This window comes from Hylobates moloch, unplaced genomic scaffold (genome assembly GCF_009828535.3).
Source record: "Hylobates moloch isolate HMO894 unplaced genomic scaffold, HMol_V3 SCAFFOLD_1, whole genome shotgun sequence".
NCBI classification, from domain to species: Eukaryota; Metazoa; Chordata; class Mammalia; order Primates; family Hylobatidae; genus Hylobates; species Hylobates moloch.
Window position 1 is genome coordinate 22882097 of NW_026652276.1, and position 15075 is coordinate 22897171.

The following is a 15075-nucleotide window of genomic DNA, read 5'->3' on the forward strand; positions in this document are numbered from 1 at the left end:
TCGCTGGACTGTTGTGAGGACTCATAAGGGAAGCATGTGACTCGTGGGAGCAACAAAATATTAGCTCCCTTCTCACTCGCCCCTCTCATCTCTGCTGGAATATCCCCACCCACACCCACCACCATTAAGAAAAACCTACAATTTTGCAAGAAGCCTTTGTGTCTCATTTGCTGTGGTTAGAAAATTCCACCGCAAGTGGTGAGGAAATTTCCTACCTGGAGCTAACCCTTGGGACTCCCAACCTTTTTGGGGCTCCCAACATTTTCCTCTCCCTCCTCTCCCTCCCCCTTTCTCTACACCCCCCCACCCCCACCGCCGCCTTTCCCCAGCTCACTCTCGCCCAGACTTGATTTCGGCTCACTGCAGCCTCCACCTCCTGGGCTCAAGCAATTCTCCCATCTCAGGCTCCCAAGTAGCTGGGACTACAGGCGCATGCCAACACGCCCGGCTAATTTTTGTTTATTTGTTTTTGCAGAGAAGGGGTTTCACCGTGTCGCCCAGGCTGGTCTCAAATTCCTGGGTTCAAGAGATCCTCCCACCTGGGCCTCCCAAAGTGCTGGGATCACAGGCGTGAACCACTGCGCCCGGCCCTGGGAGATTTCTTAGCTGTGACCCCTGCACCACATTCCAAAGCACTCTGGGCCTCCACTTCTTCATCTGCGAAATGCAGGACAATAACAGTATCTTCCTAACAGGTCAGTGTTAGAATTGATGGAGTTCACGCACCCGAAAGCCTGAGCAGAGAGCTCGGGCTGAACTAAGCGCTTCATCCTCAGCTGCTAAGTCTCAGGCAGACGTCGGGGCTGCAACCCTTAGAGCCTGGAGCTTTGTGGGAGACCCGTAGCGGCACGGGTTGAGCCGAGCTAAAGCCCAACATTCTTCCTACCTCCCGCGGCGAGCCATTCCCTGGGTGGCTATTACGCCTGAACGCTGAGTAAACGCGCGGCCCTCGGGCGGTCGTTTCCAGCGCCCGGCGCCGCCGCGTGGCGGGTCCTGACCACCGCCTCCTCTCCTTCCCGGGCCCGAGGACTCCCCGGCGAGGCGGCGCAGAATCTGGGAACGCACGCTTGGGAGGAAAGGGGCTGCGATGGACCAATCCTCCAGGAAAAAGAGGAATGAGCACAGGAAGCGAATCCTTTGGGCAGAGCCTTCTCTATCTCCGCCCTAGCATCGCCCAAAAGAGAGGCCTGGACTAGGTCCGAGGAAGGCTGGCGATTTGACTCTGGGAAGAACTTCCGCTCAGCGAGTCAGCAGCGCGGTCTTAGCCGGAGGCTCCGGGGAGGCCAGGTCCCATCATCCCCGAGGGCCGGGACAGGGAGGGCGCGTTCTGCCCCGAGGCCTGGCGTGCCCTGCCTGGCTCAGGCTGGAAAGAAAGAAAGCGCGGAGTCAGCCTGGGTTGCGGCGGGCGCGGGGTGCGCGCCTCAGCACTTTCTGTTGTCTTCCCCGCGGGCTGGGGCCACAGCGGCGGCTGCGGGAGAGGCCTCGGCTCCCCAGCGGAGACCAGAGCGGATCGCAGCCTGCCTGCTGACTCAGCGACCCCACCCCCGACGGAAAGGGTGCGGGCAGGGGGACAAGGCCCGGCTATAAAGCTCGGCCCGCCCGGCCGCGCGCAGCCTCGCAGCCCGTCCATTTCCCTCGCGTGCCGTTCTCACCCACCCGGTGAATGCCTGCTGCTGGGGTGGGGAAGGGAGGGGAGCGCGGGAAGACGGCGAGCCCCTGGCAGCCGGGTCCAGAGCTAGGCCAGGTCCAGCCCCCGGGTTCTTCATCCCCTAACCAGGTTGGGCAGGCTGTGACTCGAAACCGGGCTCTTGAGACGCTGAGCGCGTGGTTCCACCCTTGCTGTCCGCAGCGGCATGAGCAGCGCCCCCGCGCCGGGCCTGGCGCCCGCCAGCCTCACGCTCTGGGACGAGGAGGACTTCCAGGGCCGTCGCTGTCGGCTGCTGAGCGACTGTGCGAACGTCTGCGAGCGCGGAGGCCTGCCCAGGGTGCGCTCGGTCAAGGTGGAAAACGGCGTGTGAGTGATTGCCTGGCCGCGGCTGGGCTGGGTTGAGGGGTGCTGGGCTCCACCGGCCCAGGCTCAGAGCCTCAGCCGCCTGTCCTGTGAGCCCTGGAGAGACCTGCCAACACGGGAAACCCCATAGCCTCCCCAAAATTCCCCACCCATGGCAAGATAAATCATGGGAAAGTGTGTATTTTTGTGCTAGCTAAAGAGACACAGGCGAGAAGCGACCCCTTGAGGGTCCCTATGGGACCCCACCGTGAAGGGGTTTCTAGTGTACTTATATCCTTCCCAAAGTTTTTCTCTGTGCACAATTAGAAGGCTCTGCACTTGGCTTAACAAAAGAAACCCAGTCCCTTTCCCTGGCCCCACCCTGGTCTCCCAGAGCCCAGCTTTTCCCACCCTGCCGCCCCCAACCCCTGCCCCAGCTGAGGTCCCAGTTTCTGCTGTGATATTCGGGAGGCGTCCTCCAATGTGTCCCTATGCAAAGGCCTAAACCCTTGAGGCAGGAGCATTTGGTAGGGAGATCTTCATAACCAGGAAAACTCTTTCCCAACCTGGGGTCCTTGAGGGGGAAGCCTGGGTGCCTCAAACCCTATAGAGCAGCAGGTTTGCGACCTTTAGTCCCGAGAGGGGCTGGATTGCCATACAATGGGGGTGTCAGGGGAAGGGTTTGGGATTGGAGAAAAACATTGTGCTTCTCAGTCTTTTCAATCATGGCCAGCAAGGGGGAGGCAGAGAGGGTGTGGCTGGGGCAGATACCTCCCAGCTCTTCTCCTTTTCCAGTTGGGTGGCCTTTGAGTACCCCGACTTCCAGGGACAGCAGTTCATTCTGGAGAAGGGAGACTATCCTCGCTGGAGCGCCTGGAGTGGCAGCAGCAGCCACAACAGCAACCAGCTGCTGTCCTTCCGGCCAGTGCTCTGCGCGGTGAGCATAGCCCACTTCTCTTCCTCTGCCTACTAGCTCCAGGCTCTGGCCTCACCATGGCGCCTAGAAAGGCTGTTCAAGCCCTGCATGGGGGGTGTGTAAACAAACTCCGAAATGGGTGGTAGTAGCATTATTTCTCAGAATCAGAAGGGTGTCTCCAACAAAGTTGTGATTGTGGGCATAGGCCCGGAGTCCAGAAATCATCACCATGGACGGCGCTGAGGCCATCCCAGTCCTGAGCGCCCAGGGTTCCCCCACATTCAATCTTCTGCACGTGTGAGTGAGTGCCTCTGTCGTCACACAGCCATGTGAGGTCAGGGTGGCTGCTGTTAGCCCCATACACAGGTGTGGAAATGGGGCTCAAAGGGACAAAGTGGCTTGCCCAGGGTCACTGAAAAGAGTCAGTCTCAGTGTGGGTTTGTGTGTGTTATTGTGTGTGTGAGGGTGTTGGTAATGAATCAAATACACCAAAAGAGAGGACCTCATTTTCCATTTGTGCCGACCTGGTTACTGGTAGGGCTGGGAAGTGGAGAGCAGAGGACCCAGCCCAGGCCAGCCCAGTTCTTCTGTTCCAAGAGGCTCAAGAACCCTGCAGTGGGAAGGCCGGAGCCGAGATGCAATCAGTATTGATGCCCTGATATGTCTATTCTGATTCTGCCATCCAGTACCTCTTAGCTGGGCACTAATCTGTGAGAGGCTGTGTGGAGGGGCTGGACAGGGGATTGGGTAGTTAGTCAATGAGGCCCTCAGGGAACTGTCTTGGTGAATGGGACAGATTTCTCTAAGGACCTCTGATTTTGCTCCTGCAAAATGGGCCCAATGTCACAAGATGCTCTCTAGTCTTGACCTGAAAGGGTCTCTGGAAATCCTATCCCCCCAGTGACCTCCTTATCTCAAAGCCACAGGAAGGGCCAGGTTTGGGGGAGCTTCTGAGCGATCCATTTCCCAGATGCCAGGGAGCTGATGGGGTGAGCTCTGGGAGTGCCTGTGGGTCCTAGACAGCTGCACAGCTTGTGTGGGCAGTGGGTGGGGGAAGTGAGGCAGAGGATGTATCCGTTAACCCTTTGGAAGATGATCTTTCTTTCCTGACCTTCCTGTGCCTCAGAACCACAATGACAGCCGTGTGACACTGTTTGAGGGGGACAACTTCCAAGGCTGCAAGTTTGACCTCGTTGATGACTACCCATCCCTGTCCTCCATGGGCTGGGCCAGCAAGGATGTGGGTTCCCTCAAAGTCAGCTCTGGAGCGTGAGTCCTGGAACTGGAACCAGGGAGACAGAAGAGCAGGGAAGCAATGGGGACCAAGGAAGAGGGTGGAGAAAAGCGATGTGGGGAGGGCGCTAAGAGAGATATTGGGGACCTGGAGGCAAGGGGAGGTGAGATGATGGAGTCAGACTGGAAGGGAGGAAATGAGGAGGTCCTAGGAGAATGGCGGGCAGCAGACAATATGGGCACAGATGAAGGGCTGGAGAACATGAAGGGATGGAGGCAATAGGGGGTGGGTATAGGAGACTGGATGAAAACGGTGATAGGAAGACTGGAAGCAGTGGGCAAGGGAGGGAGAGAGCCACGTAGGGAAAGTTGAAGCAATGATTTTGGAGCTGGGGGTTGGGAGCTACAAAAGGGGGGCTGCTAGTGGAGAACATAGGGTGGGGGTGGGGGCAGAGCTTACTCCCCACCCCTGTACCCTCACTGGCCTAGGTGGGTGGCCTACCAGTACCCAGGCTACCGAGGCTACCAGTATGTGTTGGAGCGGGACCGGCACAGCGGAGAGTTCCATACTTACAGTGAGTTCGGCACACAGGCCCACACTGGGCAGCTGCAGTCCATCCGGAGAGTCCAGCACTAGGCTCCATGGCCCCAGACACCTTCCCTGAGGACACTCAATAAAGGTTCCTGAATATTCCTGCCCCTCTTGCCTCCTTGGTGTCTTGCTTTGTGATCTCCATCCTCATCTTTCTGAAGGTCCCTCCCTGGCAAGCTGACCCTCCCCACAGGCTCCAGAATCCTTGGCTACCAAGAGTAAGCTGGCCGAGGTTGTGTGTGGGTAGGTTCTGGTGGGGCTGACAGCAAAGTGCTGGTAAGAATCTTAGCAATTCTGGCTGGACGCGGTGGCTCATTCCTGTAATCCCAGCACTTTGGGAGGCTGAGGCAGGTGGATCACAAGGTCAAGAGATTAAGACCATCCTGGTTAACATGGTGAAACCCCATCTCTACTAAAAATACGAAAATTAGCTGGGTGTGGTGGTGCACACTTGTAATCCCAGCTACTTGGGAGGCTGAGGCAGGAGAATTGCTTGAACTTGGGAGGCGGAGGCTGCAGTGAGCCGAGAGCCGAGATTGTGCCACTGCACTCCAGCCTGGCGACAGAGCAAGACTCCGAAAAAAAGAAAAAAAAAAAAAAAAAAAAAACCTTAGCAATTCTGTTAAATGGCACCAGTCCCGAACCTCTCCTTGGTAAGGTCCACCACTATGGGCCCAGGGTACTGCTAGCTCAGATGGCACCTTTGCTATCTTGTGGGTGGAGTGGACACACCCCCATAGCAGGGCTCATAGCTGGATTGCAGCTTCCACACATCCCCTGGCCCAGGTACTATCACGCAGGGCAGAACTTCCTTACCATGCGCTGAAGTTCTGGGCTTCCTCTGTAACCCCAGAGCATTTTCAACCTTTATCTTCGCCCAGTTCCCTGCCTAGTCAGGGAAGCCTGAGCCTCCTGCCGTTGTCCTCTTTCCTCCATTCGCAGGAGGGGAGTTAGTGGGAAACCCCACTGCTTACCAGGGCCTTTGAAGGGGAGACTTCCACCCTCTGAGCCCAGACCCCAGACACTTTGAACAATGACAATCCCTTACAGTGGTGTTGAACTCCAGCATTTACAAAGCATCTTCGTATCCCCCCTCTCAGCTGCTCCATACCACCCCCTCTTCACTCTTCCTTTCCTTCCCTACCTTTCAGAAAACTGATGAGTTGTAGAAGTCACCCCTCAGTTGCTAAGCCTGGATTCTGGGCAAGTGGCAGGTGCCCACAGGCATGGCAGGGCTGAGTATGGCGGCAGCCATTAGAGCCCTTGGCACTAGTATGGGTTTTTTCCCAGTTCCCTCTTCGGTCCAGGTGGTTATGCTCCCCGACCCCCACACAGAGCCTCTCAAGATTCTTGGGACTCCCCTCATCCTGTCCTTCAGGGATTCTTGTGTTTTCAAGTCCCCAGTGTACCGATCAGTGGGGAAGGGTGGCTCTGATTATTGCTCCAGGCCAGGCAGGGCAGGACAATGCCAGGGAGCAGTCAGACTTGGGCCTGAAATTCCCAGAGGTTCAGCTGTGCAAAGTCAGGCAGCTGCTCCTTTGGGAAGAGCTTTGGACCATAAGTCAGAACACCTGGGACCCAATTCCCTCACCTTGTAAACTGGGGCTATTGACCGCTGTCCTGCCTGTCTCACAGGGGCTGTTGGGAGGATTCCATGAGAAACCCCTGCAACTGTTTTTGGTGTTATGGAAAAGCACTGGGGTAGCCAATGTAGGGACCTCCTTCCCCTACCTCCCCCCTGTGGATCCTAGGGTTGGATCAGGGGACCAAGGGAGTGAGCTTTGGGTAGTGTATAAATTTTGCTTTACACTTGAATGGGCTGTAGAGTCCATGGCCCTTGTTGCATTCAGTCCTCCTAATACTCTCCAATTTCATCTATTTTACCAAACTGGGGGTCCAAGGAGAAGCTTTGATGACATCACCCACTTAATTGGTGACAAAACCAGGATTTGAACACAGAGTTCTTGGCCCTAAATCCAGGCTGTTAGGTGAAGGCTGAACTGAGCTGTGGCTAAAAGCCACAGGCCTCAGCAGAGCCCCAAACTTCTGTGGGCCTCAGAGGAACCTGGGGTTCCTGGCTGGTCATGGGCACCTCCCCATCCCCTTGTGGAATGGCAATATTTACAATGGCTACATGTATAGAATCTGTTCTAGGCCCTTCACATGTGTTATCTCATATAAACCTCATCATTCTGTATGGCAGGTACTATCATACCCATTTTATTTTTATTTATTTTTATTTTTATTTTGAGACGGAGTCTCGCTCTGTTGCCCAGGATGGAGTGCATTGGTGTGATCTCAGCTCATTGCAACCTCCTCCTCCCGGGTTCAAGCAATTCTTCCGCCTCAGCCCCTGAGTAGCTGCGATTACAGGCACCTGCCATCATGCCAGGCTAATGTTTGTATTTTTGTAGAGATGGGGTTTCACCATGTTGGCCAGTCTGGTCTTGAACTCCTGACCTCAGATGATCTGCCCTTCTTGGCCTCCCAAAGTGCTGGGATTATAGGCATGAGCCACTGCGCTGGCCCATACCCATTTTACAAATGAGGAGATGCAAGTACAGTACAGAGGTTATGTTACTTCCCCCAAAGTCACATAACCAGGAAATGGGAGAGTCAGGAGTTGAAACTAGAACCCAGACAAACTGGCTTCAGAGCCCAGCAGGCCACTTCCCCACTGCTTGCTTTGGGGAGCAGGCAATGAGCAAAGGGAGATCTGGAATCTGCCCTTGACTGAGCTGCTCTCTCTACAGGGGTATCTGTGGTTGCTGGGAAGAATCAGCAAGAAGGCTTCAGGAACTAGAAGTGTGACTCTGAACTGGGCTCAGGTCTCTGGGTCTCCGTTTCCCCATCTGTGCAATGCAGAAGTCAGGGGAGCTAATATTTGCTGCAGCCTTTGCCAGCATGGACCTTCTAGGTTTTCTGGACCTAGAGGTCATGTTCTGCTCCCTACATCCATCTACAGCTAAGGAGTGGGAGTCGCAGAGGCCAGCCTAAACTCGAATGCTTTCACCTTCTGGTCCTCTGTTCATTCTGGGCAGGGTGGCCATCTGCAGAACCACATGGGACCAGCATTCAGCAGGGTAGGAAGGGGATGAAGGGGAAACTGCCAAGGACTCTCCTGTTGGCTTCCCTAGCTGTACTTGCAGCAGGAGGGGATGGAGAAGATCAAGACTCAGGTGGGTGGAGATGACTGCCCCCCATGCACACATTTCCTGGTGCTCCACCCCCTCAGCAAATGACTTCTGGGTAAGACTGAGGCATAAATCCTGTACTGTTGATCCTTGCCCAGCTCACAGCTGGGATATTTGGGTAGACCTCTCTAGGACCCTCTCCTTTACACCTTAGCCTCCCACTGACAGCATTAAGTGGGCGAATTTTGATGCCTCCCAGCTTTCCCAGCTCTTACCTCCTGCCCCTGGCTATTTTCTGTTCTTACCTCCTGCTCCTTGTTTTCCGTCCGCAGTGGGTGGGGGAAGCAGAAAGAGGAATGAGAAGGAGAGGGATTGGGATCTTGACCCCACCTTCAAGGCCCTCCCCTTCTGCGGAGCCCTGAGTTTGGTCCACAGGGAACATTCCAACCTCTAGTCTTTGCTCCCACCAGATTCCAGGTCCACATCCCGAAGGCTTCATCCCTGTCCCAGTAGGATCCTCCCAGGTCCTGGGATCCCTCATTTTTCCCTCCACACTCTGCCTCCCACTCTTCTCCCTGGCTCCTTTGCACCCTCCACGAGCAAAGATGAACACTCCAGAAGTTGCAGCAAATGAGGGTGAACATGGGCCCTGTAGAACCCCAGAAGTAGGAGTTTCCAGCCATCCTCAATCAGGCACCCCAGGACCAGGCACTTAGCAGGAGACCTGCCCATTCCCAGGCCTCCTCCACCCCTGGGCTCAAACAGTGAGAGAGGACTTTGAGAATACCAGTTTTGACAGTACCCATTCCACACTGCAAGGCTGCAGAAGGTGGGCTTCTGGGCTGGAGCCTCATCTTCAGCCGGCATCCTCCTTAGCCTGCCTCTCCAGAGCCAGAAACCCCATAGGTACCCAGAGAGACTCTAGGCCACTTGGGAACCACATCAACATCTTTGCATGAGTTAGAAATAGGAATCCTTTTCTTGGAGTGGATTTCAGCCTTGTACAGTGCACAACCCTGTCTTAACCCCTCCAGCTCTCCAGCCTGGTTCAGGGATAGCCAGAATGGGAGTAGTGGTGAGGGTGGGTGGCAGACTGGGAGGACAAGGGATGGGGAAGGATGGGAGCGGAATAGTTGTACAGGGAAGTAGCAGGGGGCTCAGGAACCCATCAGGGATAGCCAGGACAGATTCTCAACATCTTTAGAGGCCTTCAGCAGTCCAGGCCACTACTAATTTGTGGGGACTGAATGAAAGAGAAAAGGAAGGGAGGGAGAAGGATGAGAGGGAGGGAGAAGGATGAGAGGGAGAGAGAAGGCTGGAGGGGAGATGGGAGTCGGAGAGAAAAGCCTAGAATAGCCGGTAAAGAGAGACCTAGAGGGGGGCGGGGAGGACAGAAGAGGGGGCGACCCACCGTAAGTTGCCAGGAGAGATGGCCCAGCACCAGGCCTGGGGCTTGGGGGCCCTAGAAAGGCAGGAAACGGGCCAAAGCATGAAGGAGACAGGGAAGGGGTTCGGGTCTCTAGGGAAGAGCAGAGAGTGGGAGAAGAGGAGGAGGGAGCGGGGGTGCGGGCAGAGATAAAGGGAGCAACGGCTGCAGGGCCCGGCGCGCAGCGACAGGCGAGAGGGAGGGAAGCGGAAATTTAAAAGTGAAGATGCAGATAACGCAGCCTGGAGACGGGAACCCGGGTGGGGATAGAGGGAGGGAGGGGGAGGAGAGTGAGCGGCGAGTGGAGCGGGAGCCGACTGGAAGAAGGGCACTAGGGAGGGGGCTGTGGCTGCTGGGGTCAGAGGTAGGGCCGGGTACACCAGCCCCATCACTGTTTGCAGAGAGTCAGGGAGGCGGAAAAGACACGCGCTCTAGGTCCCCATCAGGGCGCATGGCCTGGGCCCATCCCCCGCGCGTCTCCTCGGCTGCGGGGCGCGGGGGGCTGCCGGGTGCGCTTGGCTGTGGCGCGGCGCATTGGAGACTTTATTGCGATGGGACGATAAGAGGGGCGGGGGCGGGGTCCTGGGGGCCGAGGCGGCAGCGCTTTAATTAAAACGGAAATTGCGGCCCCTGGCCGCGCGGGGGCCGGAGGGTTCCAAGCGGCCCCTTAGCTGGAAGCGTTTCTCCAGGACGCCCCCCAACCCCCGCCACGCCCGGGCTGCCCCCTCCCGCCAGGCCCTGCAGGACCCGGCGCCGTCTTCTCCTCCTTGTCACCCACGGTCGCTTCGGGCGGGGATCGGTGCCACCGAGCGCAAAGCCTGCCTCGCCCCCCTTCCCCGTCCCCCCCATCTCCCACCGCCCAGTCCCCGGCGGCGATGAGACAGAGCGGCGCCTCCCAGCCCCTGCTGATCAACATGTACCTGCCAGGTACCAGGGACCAGCTGGAGGCTGGTGGCACCGGAACTTGGGGTGGGAAGTCTAGGCTCAGGCATGGGAAGAGAGTGCTGGGGTCCAGGGGAAGGAGAAGTGTCCGGAGATTCGGGTTGCATGGAGGGCCGATTGTAATTTAGGGCATTGGGGAGACCTAAAGGCAGATAGAGAGCTCTGGGTTTCAGTGCAGGGTCTAGAGGAGTTGAAATGAGCAGATTGGGAGCCTGGGGACCAAGAGCCTGGACTCAGGGACCCGAAAGAGCCTGAGAGGGGAAGCAGGGGTCTCTGGCGTGGTGGAGTACTCTGTGGCCGAGCCGTACCAGAAGGCTGTGGTCCGCGGGCGTCGCCCCTGCGCTCTCACGGCTCCTCACCGTCCTGCTACGAGCTTCGGGCCAGCCCTCCAGGCGCCCTCCTCTTCTCTCCCCGCGCTCCAGCTCGGCTGGTGCATTTCCCTGCTCGGCTTTATAAGGCTCCAGCCGGCCCCTTCGGAAAGCGGATTTCCTTTTTCCTGGACGCGTTTCCTGACTTGGGCTCTATGGAGGGGCTCCGCGCAGCGCGCCTGGACCAGGCTCTGGGAGGAGGAGCCGGGTGGCCCGGGCCCCCAGCCTCGCGCCTGGGGACCACAGCACCCCCCTTGAGCCTTGGCCCGGGGCCCTTTTGTCAAGGCCACAACTTCCGCCCGGGGTTCGCCTGATTCTTTTCTTCTGCTGCTTGCAGATCCCGTCGGAGACGGTCTCTTCAAGGAAGGGAAGAACCCGAGCTGGGGGCCGCTGAGCCCCGCGGTTCAGAAAGGTGAGATGGCCGGCGCGCTGGGCGGCGGAGGCGAGGTTGGTTGGAGTTAAGGCACAGGCGGACAGTAGGTGGGAGCAGTGTGGACCCAGGGTTCACACTGAAGCCCGGAGTCCTGGTCTGGTTGTGGGGAGGCCTTGGGAAGACATTCACTTGGTTTTTGGCTCCTGCATCTCCTGAGCACCAGGAAAAGACTTGCAGGCCAAGGCAGATGGAGACGATCCCAGCCCCAGGCCCTTTTGCTGCTGTGCATGGTTTTCCAGGCTTTGGGGCCGGGGCTGGGACACTTAGCGTCCTTTCCCTGCTGGTAGTAGGAGCTCAAGGCCGCAGCACCAGCCGGCAATGGAACCGGGGGAATTACTCCCCAAACACAGTGGGCTTCCTAATCACTAGACCCTGGCTACTGCCACCTGCTTCACCCTCCCGCGCTGACTCCCGCCGGCTGATCTCTGCCGGCCAAGTCTGCCAGACGATTGCAATTGATTCCCAGGTTCACCACCAGCGCTCCACTGGTAGTCGCTAAATTACCCTTTTGACGGCTGGCTCTTCAAGCAGCGTCTCCCCACAGTCCCCATCTCAGTCGTTACCCTAGATCTCCCCAAGAGACAGAAACCACAAAAACGAGGTTGGCGACTGTTTTATCCAGAGGGAAACTATGCCCAACAGGAACGGGCATCCAAGCCGCTGAGGTTGCTCCGCCTTTGGTGCCAGGTGCACCTTTGTACCCAAACCTTCTCTTGCTTCTGACCCTAAAACTTAACTCTGGGGACCAGAAACCAGGAAGCTCTTTGCTGGGCTGGCTTGAAGGGATTGGGATTGAAATTATGGGGGAGGGTAGCGTCTGGATTCTAAGCCAGTGGCTGAAAAAGGAAGAGGGGTTCACCAGACTATATTTGAGGCAGTAAGCAGACCACTTTGAGGAAAATCCGTTTTATTCTAAAAGGGAGTGGGGGTAATTGTATCGGGATTTTTCTCTGCTTGTCTGCTTGAGGCTCTAAGACAGGGGAGCAGGAATTCTGGGATCCCACTCTCTAACCACTCGCATATCCTGAAAAAAACCTTCTTGCTGCCTCCAGCAACCGAATTCGGAGGGAGATCACACAAAGACAGGAGGAGGTTGGTGGCCAAGCACAACAGCTGCTCGGTCCGTTCCCCTCCTCAGAGTTGTCCATCAGGCCCCGAGAAAGATGGCACCTTCGTAGGCAGGAAATCCCGCCTGTTCCGAAAATAAGAGGTCAAATTCTCAGGGCGAGCGCAGAGGCCTGCGCACCCGAAGGTGGCTAGGATAGTGAGCTCATGAGAGCTTGCCCCTCCCGTCACGTATAGGGGGCCACTGTTCCTACTCCTGTCGGATGTGGTGTCCCAAGGAAGCCAGCCACCACTCCACCTCAGGAGCAGCCTGTCCAACTACGTCTTTGGGGACTCGGGACTAGCTGGGCCTTGTCCAGCAGTGATTGGGGTTGTCCTGCTGCACGCCTGTCCCTTCCCACCTCTGGATGTGGTCCAGCTGGGATGGGGCAGTACAATCATTCTGCCCAAGGCCGCCCCGTACGGTTGTGCGGCTTTTCCCTAAATAAGGGCGCCCGGCTGAGATGGCGAGTGGCGGCGGATATCTGTCCTTGCTTGCCTTGGAAAGCCAAGTGCCTTGGTGCGCCGCTGCGCTCACGTGGGGGAGGCAATGCTTCTCCTTCCCCCCAACCCCCACGTAGCATCCGGAAAGCTACGTGCTCTTCAGTGAAAGCCGCATTTCCATTGTGCAAAAGCGCGGTAAAGGCTAGAGACCACTCTGCTGATCAGCCCCTCCTGGGCCGGCCGCTCCTGACGAACGCAGCTGCACAGTTTGACTTGCACTTTTCCTCCCCCAGTGCCGGTTCCTGCCGGGGTGGGTCGGTATCCCGCCAGCACTCTTCCCCAGTTCCCGCCTCCCCGCTCCCGCCTGTGGCTGACCGCACTCCTCCCCACAGGCAGCGGACAGATCCAGCTGTGGCAGTTTCTGCTGGAGCTGCTGGCTGACCGCGCGAACGCCGGCTGCATCGCGTGGGAGGGCGGTCACGGCGAGTTCAAGCTCACGGACCCGGACGAGGTGGCGCGGCGGTGGGGCGAGCGCAAGAGCAAGCCCAACATGAACTACGACAAGCTGAGCCGCGCCCTGCGCTACTACTACGACAAGAACATCATGAGCAAGGTGCATGGCAAGCGCTACGCCTACCGCTTCGACTTCCAGGGCCTGGCGCAGGCCTGCCAGCCGCCGCCCGCGCACGCCCATGCCGCGGCCGCAGCTGCTGCCGCCGCCGCCGCCGCCCAGGACGGCGCGCTCTACAAGCTGCCCGCCGGCCTCGCCCCGCTGCCTTTCCCCGGCCTCTCCAAACTCAACCTCATGGCCGCCTCGGCCGGGGTCGCGCCCGCCGGCTTCTCCTACTGGCCGGGCCCGGGCCCCGCCGCCACCGCTGCCGCCGCCACCGCCGCGCTCTACCCCAGTCCCAGCTTGCAGCCCCCGCCCGGGCCCTTCGGGGCCGTGGCCGCAGCCTCGCACTTGGGGGGCCATTACCACTAGACGGGGCGGTCGGGTGCCTGCGGCCTCGCCCGCACTCCCAGAGTCTCGCCCGATCCCATCTGCATCCCGGGGAGGGGCCCGGGAGCCTCCGCCAACCGTCCTCTAATCCAGAGTTTACTCCACCTGCCGCACTTAGCAGGTGGACGGGACCGGAGCTCCCTCAATCCTTGTCTGATACTAGATTTGCTCCCGTCCCACCCCGCAGTCCCCTGAGGAGGGCGATGTGCGCCCTCTTTCACTTTTTTTCTTCTCGGTCTCCAGGTCCCGGAGGGGATTTATGGGCCTCTGTTGTCTCCCCACCACTCCAGTGCATTTCCGCCTGGCTCCTTGAAGCCCCATTCAATATCACTTCTCTTTATCAAGTGCCAAATCTTTTCCCACTTTTGCTCTTCCCCAAGGAACTGCTCCCACCCCAGCACATGGAGGCCTCTCACGGTCCTCCTTCCTGTGACCTGAGCAGATTTGGTGAAAGCCACCGTCCTCCATGACACACGGCCCCCTTCCTCCTGTCCCCACACTCGCAGGAAGGCCCAGTGTGTTTCTGACCCTTTCCCCATTAAAGCTCCTGAGCTCTCCGCTGCCTCCTCTCTCTCTGTTCTTTGCTGCGCCAGAACCCGTGTAGGGGAAAGCAGGGAGAGGCTCATCTCGGGCCAGAGCAGAGAACTGCCAAGGAAGAGGTCCCGAGAAGGAGGGTGGCGCGGGCTTGGGCGCCGCCTGCGGGGAGCGAGAGGCCTGGATGGTGGGCTCAGCCCGAGGGAGCCGCCTTGCCTCACACCCACCCTGCCAGGCGACCCCAGCTCACCTCACTCCCTTCCACTTGCCCTTCACCCCACTCTATCCCTACTTCCGTCCCAGCAGACACCCGCACCCCACCCTCCCCATCTCACTCACCCTTCCACCCACCCCTCACCCCACCCCATCCCAGTAGGCACCCAACCCCCACCCCCACCCCACCCAACCCTCCCCATCTCACCCACCCTTCCACCCTCCCCTCATCTCACCCCATCCTAACAGGCACCCACATCACATCTTCCCCCTCTCACCCATCCTTCCACCCTCCCCTCACGCCATCTTATCCCAATAGGCACCCGCACCCCACCCCCCCATCTCACCCATCCTTCCACCCGCCCCTCACCCCACCCCATCCTAATAGGCACTCACATCACCTCTTCCCCCTCTCGCCTATCCTTTCACTCGCCCTTCAACTCTTCCCAACCTTCATCCCTCCTGGCTGAGCTTCACGCCACCTCAGCCTTCCCTCAGCCACTTTATTTCATCCCCTTCCCCAACCACCCTCCCCTCCTCATCCTACTCTCACTTAGACTTTCTCTCCCTATCCCTCACAAACCATCCCCTCCCCCCAACATCTGTCGCCGTCTTTCTTCCGCTCGGCCTCCTCATTTGCAGAAGAGGGGTCTGTCTCCCATCCGGCTCCTGCGCTCGCGGCTCGCAGCTCGCACCCTCCCCTCCGAGTCTAGCTGCTGCACCTCCTTCTCGCGGGCGGTGCGCGC

The 15075-nt window shown here is 58.4% G+C and overlaps 2 protein-coding genes across 2 annotated transcripts; both read left to right on the forward strand.

Moving 5' to 3' along the window:
* The first annotated feature begins 1611 nt into the window (after window positions 1–1611).
* On the forward strand, window positions 1612–4838 carry CRYBA2 (crystallin beta A2). The gene is made up of 4 exons (XM_058425446.1): window positions 1612–2014; window positions 2786–2927; window positions 4033–4175; window positions 4629–4838. Exons 1-4 carry the CDS (start codon window positions 1854–1856, stop codon window positions 4774–4776), a joined length of 594 nt encoding a protein of 197 aa, XP_058281429.1. The 5' UTR covers window positions 1612–1853; the 3' UTR covers window positions 4777–4838.
* Window positions 4839–10057: 5219 nt separating this feature from the next.
* On the forward strand, window positions 10058–14139 carry FEV (FEV transcription factor, ETS family member). Its single transcript, XM_032753327.2, has 3 exons — window positions 10058–10218; window positions 10939–11013; window positions 12975–14139. The coding sequence occupies exons 1-3, from the start codon at window positions 10167–10169 to the stop codon at window positions 13562–13564; spliced, it is 717 nt and encodes a 238-aa protein (XP_032609218.1). The 5' UTR covers window positions 10058–10166; the 3' UTR covers window positions 13565–14139.
* The last annotated feature ends 936 nt before the right edge of the window (window positions 14140–15075 follow it).

What these genes read in the sequence shown, in the direction of transcription:
- CRYBA2 (XM_058425446.1), top strand. Translation starts at nt 1,854, where the DNA reads ATGAGCAGCGCCCCCGCGCCGGGCCTGGCGCCCGCCAGCCTCACGCTC. An exon ending in TCCGGCCAGTGCTCTGCGCG is followed by an intron (nt 2,928 to 4,032) that starts GTGAGCATAGCC and finishes CCTGTGCCTCAG; the next exon opens with AACCACAATGACAGCCGTGT. An exon ending in CTCAAAGTCAGCTCTGGAGC is followed by an intron (nt 4,176 to 4,628) that starts GTGAGTCCTGGA and finishes TCACTGGCCTAG; the next exon opens with GTGGGTGGCCTACCAGTACC.
- FEV (XM_032753327.2), top strand. Translation starts at nt 10,167, where the DNA reads ATGAGACAGAGCGGCGCCTCCCAGCCCCTGCTGATCAACATGTACCTG. An exon ending in GATCAACATGTACCTGCCAG is followed by an intron (nt 10,219 to 10,938) that starts GTACCAGGGACC and finishes TGCTGCTTGCAG; the next exon opens with ATCCCGTCGGAGACGGTCTC. An exon ending in GAGCCCCGCGGTTCAGAAAG is followed by an intron (nt 11,014 to 12,974) that starts GTGAGATGGCCG and finishes TCCTCCCCACAG; the next exon opens with GCAGCGGACAGATCCAGCTG.